The sequence below is a fragment of the Palaemon carinicauda genome, chromosome 15, assembly GCF_036898095.1.
Source record: "Palaemon carinicauda isolate YSFRI2023 chromosome 15, ASM3689809v2, whole genome shotgun sequence".
In the NCBI taxonomy this organism is placed as follows: Eukaryota; Metazoa; Arthropoda; class Malacostraca; order Decapoda; family Palaemonidae; genus Palaemon; species Palaemon carinicauda.
This window is the reverse complement of record NC_090739.1, coordinates 4,232,720-4,244,279: the sequence shown is the minus strand read 5'-3', so window position 1 is coordinate 4,244,279 and position 11,560 is coordinate 4,232,720. Positions and strand designations below refer to the sequence as shown.

At 32.9% G+C, this 11,560-nt stretch overlaps 2 protein-coding genes across 2 annotated transcripts in view; both read left to right on the top strand.

The window, feature by feature from the left end:
• Positions 1 to 3,790: 3,790 nt before the first annotated feature.
• LOC137654811 (trichoplein keratin filament-binding protein-like) lies at positions 3,791 to 4,267 on the top strand. Its single transcript, XM_068388763.1, has one exon. It carries the CDS (start codon positions 3,791 to 3,793, stop codon positions 4,265 to 4,267), a length of 477 nt encoding a protein of 158 aa, XP_068244864.1.
• Positions 4,268 to 4,318: 51 nt separating this feature from the next.
• Positions 4,319 to 11,560, top strand: part of LOC137654810 (golgin subfamily A member 6-like protein 22) — a 17,708-nt gene continuing 10,466 nt past the window's right edge. Inside the window, exon 1 of the mRNA XM_068388762.1 lies at positions 4,319 to 5,006. Coding sequence (XP_068244863.1) covers positions 4,319 to 5,006 — 688 coding nt within the window. The remainder of the gene's footprint in view (positions 5,007 to 11,560) is intronic.

Sequence of the window (11,560 nt, the reverse complement as noted above, 5' to 3'; positions counted from 1 at the left end):
ATAAGAAATGAATCAACTATGTGGGAAGGAAGGAATAATAATAATTATTATTATTATTATCATTATCATTATTATTATTAATATTATTATTATTATTATTATTATTATTATTATTATTATTATTATTAATTATTAATAATAATAATAATTATTATTATTATTATTATTATTATTATTATTATTATTATTATTATTATTATTATTATTATTATTAATATTAGATAAGCTACAACTCTAGTTGGAAAAACAAGATGCTATAAACTCAAGGCATCAAACGAGGAAAAATAGCCCAGTGAGGAAAGTAAATAATGAAATAAAGATATTATATGAGAAGTGATGAATAACGAATATAAAATATTCAAATCAGTAAAAACGTCAAAACGTATAGACTTATGTCAGCCTGTTCAACATCTAAACATTAGCTAAATTTCGTGAATTTAAGAGAATATGAGGAGCTTTTGGACACTAGATAAAGGTTTTATTAGAAAACTAAATAGAAATTACCTTTATATTGAAAATACAATCATGCTACATTAATCCTATTTAAGACATAGCATATGCAATTCATGGGCCTTAATAAGCCAGGAAAAAAAACTTAAACGGATATCATCACTGCACATATTTTTGGTGCCTCATTTTCTAAAAACAGTTGTCTTAGATTCATAGTTATAAAACTAAAGTTTATACCAAAAATAATAATAAAATGGACCACCACTACTGTTGGCGTCAAAGGAATACTGATTTTGGAGAGCCCCAAATACTTTTTATAGATAATAATATACAGTACTGAAGTACTCCAGAATAATTGAAAATTACTATTTTCATGAACTACTCCATTTAAGAGAGCCGTATTAATGGTACAACACATGAACATACGATACGGGGGTCTAGAGCGATGTCAGGCAGGGCAGCCGATTGGGACTACGGTCTACGCCAACGCCAAGGCAATCTTCTTCTTCTTCTTCCAAGAAAAAAAGCAACCGGGCTTACCCCATTGAAAAAAAAAAAACACGTTAATAGAAGAAGACTAAGGATTCTTGTAGTTTATTTCATTCTTTACTTCCTTTCCTCACTGAGAAATTTTTCCCTTGGGGTCCTGGATAGGCATGTAAGGCCTATGCCATGATTAACAACAAACTGGATGTTTTTCTTTTGTAATTGATACAACTGTAGAACCAATGTAGACTCTACAAATATGAATTTTCAAGGCAGGTTCATAGCAACTACCATGGTTTATAAATAGTCAGCTTCAGGAACCCCCCCCCCCCCACCACTAAAAAAAAAAAAAACGGAATTCCTTTTCGAAAAGAAATTTAGGTTAATCTAATTACGTTAAAATAAAGTATTATCGTAAGAGAGTAAACAAATCCAGGTGACTGAAATGAGTCAAATGTGTGAAGCTTTGCTAAACATGACATTTTATACGAACAAAACTCTGTTTGTCTGTTTCCAGAAGAAAGAAAAAAAAAGTCGAATTTGTGAAGCTCTGTCAAACTGGCTTTTATACTAACAAAATTATCTCTCTCTCTCTCTCTCTCTCTCTCTCTCTCTCTCTCTCTCTCTCTCTCTCTCTCTCTCTCTCTCTCTCTGTATATATATACACTATTATTATTATTATTATTATTATTATTATTATTATTATTATTATTATTATTGTTGTTGTTAATGCAAATATATATATATATATATATATATATACAGGAAGAGAGAGAGAGAGAGAGAGAGAGAGAGAGAGAGAGAGAGAGAGAGAGAGAGAGACTTACATGTACACGCATGTACAAACACACACACACACACACACATATATATATATATATATATATATATATATATATATAAATATATATATATATATACATATATATATATGTATATATTTATATATATATATATATATATATATATAGTTTAAAAAAGGAGTCATAATAATCATTGGCACCTAAATCCTTCTCAATTCATTAAAAGCACGCAATATAAATTAAATATTCATGTGAACTTGTGGTACAGTTGGCTTCATTAATTCCGGTACACCACGGTAATAGGTAATAGGTTGGCTAGGGCACCAACCACCCGCTGAGATACTATCGCTAAAGATTGATTGGGTCCTTTGACTGGCCAGACTGGTAAATTGGAACCCTGTCTCTGGTTAAGGCTCATTTTTTCTTTTGCCTACACATACACCGTATGGTTCGGCAGATCCTTCCCACATTCACCTATATCCTCATACACCTGACACTGAGATTACCAAAACAAATTCTTCTTCGCTCAAGGGGGCTAACTACTGCACTGAAGATGTCCAGGGACTACTTTCCTCTTGGTGTGATAGGAGGATAGATGTGAGAGAGGCAAGAGAGTGTGCTAGAAATAGGAATGAATGGCGAGCGATTGTGACGCAGTTCCGGTAGACCCTGCTGCTTCCTCTGATCCCTTAGATGACCGCGGAGGTAGCAGCAGTAGGGGATTCAGCATTATGAAGCTTCATCTGTGGTGGATAATGTGGGAGGGTTGGCTGTGGCACCCTAGCAGTACCAGCTGAACTCGGTTGAGTTCCTTGTTAGGCTGGGAGGAACGTAGAGAGTAGAGGTCCCCTTTTTTGTTTTGTTTCATTTGTTGATGTCGGCTACCCCCCAAATTGGGGGAAGTGCCTTGGTATATGTATGTATGTATGTATGTATGGGTAGAAGAGACTCTTTAGCTATAGTAGGCAGCTATTCTAGGAGAACGACAATCCAAAACCAAACCACTGTACTCTAGTCTTGGGTAGCCCCTGTACCATGGTTTTCTATTCTTGGGGTAAAGTTCTCTTGTTTGAGGGTATACTCGGGCACACTTTCCCATCTTATTTCTCTTCCTCTTGCTTTATTGAAGTTATTATAGTTTACATATGGAAGATTTATTTTACGATTGTTACTGTTCTTAAAATATTTTTTATTGCTCATCACTTCTCTTGTAGTTTATTTCCTTATTTCCTTTCCTAACGGGGCTATTTTGCATGTTGGAGCCATTGGGCTTATAGCATCCTTCTTTTCCAACTAGGGTTGTAGCTTACGAAATAATAATAATAATAATAATAATAGTAATGGCTGCATCGGCAGAGTTTATTTTCTTATCCAATTTTTCTATTTTCCGGATAATTCTCTTCTCTAGAGCACTGCAATCAGCCAGCAGACTTGAAAAATTCATCAGTCGGGTGAATGACAAAATCGGGAAGACTTTTCAAGTATATTCTCACAAAATACAAGTAAAACTTTTGGTACAAAATAGTAAAAACTACGACGCGTTTCGAGGATAAGTCCTTCCTCTTCTTCAGGTAGAGAGTGAGGTGGATGCTGCAGTCGGGTGGTATTTATACCCAGGATCAGGATTACAAGTGAAAGGGCTAGAATTTCCATTGGTTTTCATTGGTTGATCGGAGCTGATATGGTATGGTGCCTGGTGTACGATGATCTCGGCCGGGAATACCAGTCTGTGACGTCATCGGGGGACCTGAGTTTTGATTGGCTGAGGCGCGCTCTGAGCCAGCCAGGCTGCTCTCCCGCTCAGAAAAGTGTCCCACGTGGCTGAGATTATTTCCTACTTCGGCGTCAAAATTCGGGTTTCTTGATGTATCAATACGACGGCTTGATGGTAACAAAAACATCTCTTGGGTCGTATTAAGGGTGGGTTTATCTCGCTGTATCAGTAGAGCTTCTAGGATGCGTAGACGTCGACCATCTGGGGCGCTACCAATAATCTTGGTGTTACTGACAGTATCAGCTCGACAAATAGGGGTGTTATGTCTTTGTAGGGCATGATTCTTTATAGCCCCTTGCTGTACGTGGCAAGAAATTCTCTTGGAAAGACGCATCAATTGAGAAGTAAAATAAAGGAACTGAAGGCAGAGAAAGAAGAACAAGAAAAGCTGCGAGGTAACATTGCGTTGTATTATCAAAACCTCGAAAAGGTGTACAAAAGAAAAGATCTCGAGATGAAAGAACAAACCAAATTAATGGAAAATCTAAAAACTGAAAATGAAAAAATGCAAAATAAGAAGACGGAACTAAATCAGTTGAGAAATGAAATAAATGAATTGAAAAGAGAGAAAGAAGAGCAAGAAAACCTGCGAGGTAAAATTGCGATGTATTATCAATTTCTCGAAAAGGTTCATACTAGAAAAGATGTTCAGTTGAAAAAACAGAAGACATTATTGGAGAAACTGAAAAAGGAAAAGGGAGAAACGAAGAAAATGCAAAATCAGCAAACGGAACTAACTCAATTGAGAAATTAAATCGATGAATTGAAGAGAGAGAAAGAGGAACAAGAAAGGCAGCGAGCAAAGATGGCGACGTATTACCAAAATCTGGAAAAGGCCTTCAAGAAAAAAGAACATCAGATGAAAGAACAGATGAAATCATTGAAAAATCTGAAAAATGAAAATGATGAAACGAAAAAAATGCAAAATCAGGAAACGGAACTAAATCAATTGAGAAGTCAAATAAACGAACTGAAAAGAGAGAAAGAGGAGCAAGAAAACCTGCGAGCTAAGATGGCTTCGGATTATCAAACTCTCGAAAAGGCCTACAATGAAAAAGATCTTCAGATGGAAGAACAGGAAAAATTATTGGATCTTCAGATGGAAGAACAGGAAAAATTATTGGATCTTAAAACTGAAAATAATGAACAGGAGGAACTGCAAAAGTATCCAGTAAATGAATTAATAAATGAAGTAGAAGAACTAAAGGCAGAGAAAGAGGAATTGGTAAAGCTGCGATCTAAGATGGCGTCGGATTACGAAAATTTGAAGAACGATTGCGCCCAAAAAGATGATCAGTTAAAACGACAGGAAAAGTTACTGGAGATTCTTAAAACTGGGAATAAGGGACCGAAGAAATTACAAAGGGATCAAGTAAATGTATGGAAAAAGAAAGTAGATGAACTGAATGCAGAGAAAGAGGAGCAAGAGAAGCTGAAAGCTAAGATGGTGTCCGATCACCAAAATCTGTTAAGGGAATGCGCCATGAAAGATCGTGAGATGGAGAGACAAGAAAGGTTACTGGAGATTCTTAAAGTTGAAAATGAACAATTGAGAAACTAAGTAAATTGAAGGCCAAGAAACAGGAGGAATTATCCAAGAAGTGTCGAAGGGATGCTTGGCTCAACTACCCGGTTTGAAGGACGTGGAATACCCTACAGGATTTGATCTGCAGAGGGAAAAACCTTGTCTTTTTCTAGTATGCTATGTTCCCTGGTGGGGTCGTACAGGGGCTTCGTCAGGTGAACAAACGGTCAGATATCTGGATTTATTCTTTCGGATACTAACCTTCGGGTGGTTCTGTTGGAATAATCTAGAAGACTGGCTATGCAGAGGGGAGGAGATACAGGTTCTTCTAGTATGCAGTCACGTCCTTAAAGGGAACACCGCGGAATTTAGGCAGGAAGGAGGAGCAAAAGCAGAAAATTAAGAAAAAACTATAAAATCCCCCCCCCAAAAAAATATAAAATATAAAATAAAAAAACTTGAAAAATATAGTCCCAAAAAAATATAAAAACTATAAAATAAAAAAAAAATAAAAAAAAGAAGCAGCTGCAACAGAAGAAAGTGGAGAAGCAGGAGGAGGAAGAAGAGCAGCAGCAGCTTTAAAAAAAATTTAAAATAAAAAAAAAAATATAAAAATTATAAAATCCAAAAAAAAATATATAAAAAAAAGAAAAAAAGAGCAGCAACAACAGGAGAAGGAGGAGAAGCAAGAGGAGGGAAAAGAGCAGCAGCAGCTTTAAAAAAAATTTAAAATCCCCCCCCAAAAATATAAAAATTATAAAATCCAAAAAAAATATATAAAAAAGAGAAAAAAAAGAGCAGCAGCATCGGAAGAAGGAGGAAAAGCAGGAGGAGGAAGAAGAGCAGCAGCAGCTTTACAAAAAATTTTCAAATCCAAAAAAATATAAAAATTATAAAATCCAAAAAAATATATAAAAAAAAAGAAAAAAAAGAGCAGCAACAACGGAAGAAGGAAGAGAAGCAGGAGGAGGGAGAAGAGCAGCAGCAGCTTTAAAAAAAATTTAAAATCCAAAAAAAAAAAAAAAAATACAAAAATTATAAAATCCTAAAAAATATATAAAAAAGAAAAAAAAAGAGCAACAACAACAGAAGAAGGAAGAGAAGCAGGAGGAGGGAGAAGAGCAGCAGCAGCTTTAAAAAAAATTAAAATCCAAAAAAAAAATATAAAAATTATAAAATCCAAAATATATATATATATATATATATATATATATATATATATATATATATATATATAAAAAAAAAAAAAAAAGAAAAAAAAACCCAGCAGCAACAGAGAACGGAGGCGAAGCAGGAAGAAGAAAAGGGGCAGCACCAGCTATGAACAAAAAAATTTAAGATCGAGAAAGAAAAACGAAAAAGAAAAAGAAAAGGAACAATCGCAGCAGCAACAAAAGAAGATGAAGCAGTAGAAAGGAGGAAGAAGAGCAGCAGCAGCTTTACAAAATTTTTAAAATCGAAAAAAAAAGCAGCAACAACAGGAGGAGGAGAGGCAGAAGGATAAAGTACGAACTCAATTGGAAGGATCAAATGATTGGACAAAGGAAGATGGAGAGGAAAAGAAACTTTTATTTGAGGAGGAAATATCCTTTGATGTAGAGGTACAAGCCTATATCATCGGATAAAGTACGAACTCAATTGGAAAAATCAAATGATTGGACAATGGAATATGGAGAGGAAAAGAAACTTTTCTTTGAGGAGGAAAAATCCTTTGATGTAGAAGGACAAGCCTACATCATTGGATAAAGTTGGAACTCAATTGGAAGGATCAAATGACTGGACAATGGGATATGGAGAGGAAAAGATACTTTTCTTTGAGGAGGAAATATCAATTGATGAGCATAACACTACTAAAGAATAGGATATTCTAACATGTAAGAAAAGGAAATGGATATGGGCAGGACATATAATGAGAATGACAGACAATAGATGGACATTAAGAATAACAGCATGGCTCCCTAACAGGGGAAGGAAGAGAAGACGATGGATTGACACGCTAAGAAAATTTGCAGGTGTCAAATGTCATAAAACGACCATAAACAAACCCGAGTGGAGGGACGTGTCTGAGGCCTTTGACCTGCAATGGAGTATTTACGACTGATGATATCTGAGATAGAAATTCATTTTATACTTGAGCATTACATTGTGTTGATTTTCATCCATATTGAATCATTAGGGGTAATTCGCATTAAAAGCTAACAATTGTGTCACCTGGTGGGCCGGGAAATCGAGGAAAACTCGCTGGTAAGTGACAATGTCTCACCAGGTAAATCATGAATTGCAGTTAGCAGTTAAGTTCCAACCTCTTTTGAGCCTCTGGTGGCATGGTTGCAAGCGACCTGGCCTTTCACTTGAAGGGGCTAGGGTTCGATCCCGGTATGAGATAGAAATTTATATATATATATATATATATATATATATATGTATGTATATATATATATGTATATATATTATGTGTATATATACATATATATACATATATTTATATATGTGTATATATACATATATATACATATATATACAGTATATATATATACATTTATATATATATATATATGTATATACAGTATATATATGTGTGTGTACTGTACATATATATATATATATATATATATATATATATATATATATATATATATATATATATATATATATATATATATATATATATATATATATATATATATATATATATATATATATATATATATATGTATATATATATATATATATGTATATATATTATATATATATATATATATATATATAAATATATATATATATATATGAATATATATGTGTATATATATATATATATATATATATATATATATATATATATATATATATATATACATAGATATATATATTAGTGTGTGTGTGGATATTTGCTCAAACAAAGAAAATGTTTCCCTTAAAATTTACATAATATTTCAGTTTCCTTGGCCATCGTCGAATAATGGGACCTTCTCCTTTCACGAATATTCGTGCCCGGAAAAATTACTCGCCAAGAGAAAGCAAATGAAATACTTAGTCAAATCAGAAGGTTTCTTCTTTGGCCGCTAAAGTCTTACCATCCCGTCCTTCTTTTCAATTTTTTTTTTTTTTTCGTGTCTATTAAATTTATTGTCAATCTATTACGTTTAGTCATTCGTTTTACTTTTAATTTATCCCTCTAATGATACATAATCGCTCAAGACTATTTAAGAAAATGTGTTTTCATGAATCGTATTAAGACAATTCGCTTGTATTTAATCCCAAATATCTAAATGTGTGCTTACTATCATCAAAGATGCATGTTTTGTGACTTTCTGCTGTGTTGAATGTTCTTGTAAATATTGTACTTTAAATTAATATAAATAATTCAGTCAATTGTAAACATAACTACTTAATAAAAACGGATGAAAAGACCAGATAAATCTACAACAACAAAGACTATTCGAACGTCTTGTCCTCGAGTTTATAAACTTTCAATCAGTATTTTTTTAAAGGTCGCTCATGAATGGCAGAAGAAAGGGACAGTGGCAATGCCCTAGAGATTGACCATATATACATATGATCAGCGCTCAAGCCCATCTCCTCCCAAGCTAAGACCAGAGAGGACCAGGAAGTGGCTACTGATATCTCAGATGGTAGACCTTTAAGTTCACACAAATCCCACATCCTTGGCTCACAAGGATGGTATGGTTGCAGACGCTACAAAAAGAACCTATCAAGCTTGAGCGGGTCTAGAACCCTAATCCACCAGATTGCCAGGCAGGGAAATATCAAATAGGCTACCACAAATGCGAACCACAAACTCCAGAGAGTAGAGGCGGCATACAATCATGGAACTACCTCAGCATTTTCCAAAATAATAAACGAGGAATAAGTTGATGGAAAATGCCGACCTAGCATTCAAGTTGAGGACAACCCAAGTTTGAGGTAAGAACTTTATTATCAAGTATTCCGAAACCGCTGGATTCAATTATAAACACGAGGAGGCGTGAAGATCCATCCAACTTAAATGAGTACAGATTTAATACTAAGATAGCGCATTTATTTTAATATACTAAAGTGTATATCAGTGTTGCCAAATGTTCCTAATAAAATTTTGGTAAAGAAGTAACAATTCCAGTAACCAAATTTATCATATATTCTACACATTTTCACATAAACTTAATTATTGATCAAAGAAGTCTCCAGAAGTTAGGTGGAACACTTTTGGTACTGTATGTGAGACTATGGGTCTAGATACTTTCCTGCTCACTTGGTAACACTGCTGTACATAGACGATATTTGAATTTCATGTTTATTTACTTCCACTTATCAGGTCCTCGTCCAAGGGGAGCCAACCCAACCAATTTAAGCATTTTAATAAACACAATAAACGCCATTCCAATTATTATCTAAATAATTGAAAAAAAAAAGGTCACGGTAAAATTCATTGTATACAAAACAACCCAAAAAATTCAAAAATATTAATAAACACAATAAACACAAATCCAATCATTATTAAAGAAATAATTGAAAAAAAAAATCATTGTAAAATTCACTGGAGACAAAACAACCCAAAAAATTTAAAAATATTAATAAACACAATAAACACAAATCCAATTATTATCTAAATAATTGAAAAAAAGGTCACGGCAAAATTCATTGTAGACAAAACAACCCAAAAATTCAAAAATATTAATAAACACAATAAACACAAATCCAATCATTATTAAAGAAATAATTGAAAAAAAAAATCACGGTAAAATTCACTAGAGACGAAACAACCCAATAAATTTAAGCATATTAATAAACACAATAAAAAAAATCCAATCATTATCTAAAAAAAAAAAATATTTAAAAAAAAAATTCAGGTAGAAGTCATTTGGAGACGAGAAAAGAAATTCTTTGAAGGATAATTGGAACTAGAAGGACGAAGGGTTCAATTGGTTTTTATAAAAAACTTTCTTTAAACAAACATCTAACTTACTAACTACTCGATAGAAAGATAAAATATCAATTCTTTTAGTTATGTTCAAATAAAAGAGGAAAATGTTAAAGCGCAAAATCACTGAAAGGGATTACAAAGATCTGTAACGTGAAAAGTGAAGTGGTCTTCAAAGGACGAAAAAATGTACGTATACTATCACTCTGTTACCTATGTAATTCTTCATTATAATTACTTTCATCATTATATATTTGCAACTGTGTTCTTTTACTTTCAGAATCCTTCATTATCTTTTATTTCATTATTGCCTATTTCCATCTGTCTTCTTTAAAACCCGGTAGATTATGAGACATCTTGTTTCCCAAACGTTCTATTAACTCCTTTCACTCTCGCATTTCCCGTTACTGAATTGACATAATAATAATAATAATAATAATAATAATAATAATAATATTAATAATAATAATATTAATAATAATAATAATAATAATAATCATACTCATCAGCATATTATAATCATTATTATTATTATTATTATTATTATTATTATTATTATTATTATTATTATTATTATCTAAGCTACAACCCTGATTGAAAAACCAGGATGCTATAAAGCCAAGAGCTCCAATGGGGAAAAAACTCCCACTGCGGAAATGAAATAAAGAAATAAATAGAGAACAAACTATCTTCAATCACCATTTAGATCCCCGACATCTTGCAACTCAAAGGAAATATCTAATAGCTGAAATATAGTTCAAAACACACATCCTCACTCCCCTCTGGCCTCTCGAAGCTTCTTAATTTGGTACCCATTAGTCCTTTCCAATCTCAATTCGTTTCATTATCAGCGATCCTGCGTTGCGTGATAAGGAGTATCAGTGATTCTAAAGAGGAACTTGAGGATTAATAAGAGAGATTCTGCAGTCTCTGTGGGACGCTTCTTTGTCGCCTGCATCTCAAGAAAAGATAGTTCTAATAAGAGAAAGGGGATTACTATTTTGTATAATTGCTATTGATTGTGTTAATGGGAATTCTAAGACAGACGAAGAGAGAGGGGGAAAATGTGATAACAGGAATTAGAAGACAGAGGAAGAGAGAAGGGGGAAATGTGATAATGGGAATTCTAAGACAGAGGAAGAGACGGAAATAATGTGATAACGGGAATTCTAAGACAGATAAAGAGAGAAGAAAATATGATAAGGGGAATCCTAAGACAGAGGAAGAGAGAGGGAGGAAGTGTGATAATGGGAATTCTAAGACAGAGGAAGAGAGAGGGGGGAAATGTGATAATGGTAATTCTTAGACAAGAGGAAGAGAGGAAAAAAATCCAAATATCAGTGATCTAAGAGAGAAAGGAGAAAATTTTTAAATAATTAATTTTTACAAAATATTTTCAAGAATATTTTTCAAACAAATTTACAGGAATCAAATTTTGTAAACATAATTATTCATATATATATATATATATATATATATATATATATATATACACATATATGTATATATATGTATATATATAAAATAAGGAATAAACACCCTCACTGCTGTATCAGGGAAATTTCATCAAAAAAGTATTATAAATAGCAACTACTAAAATAGAC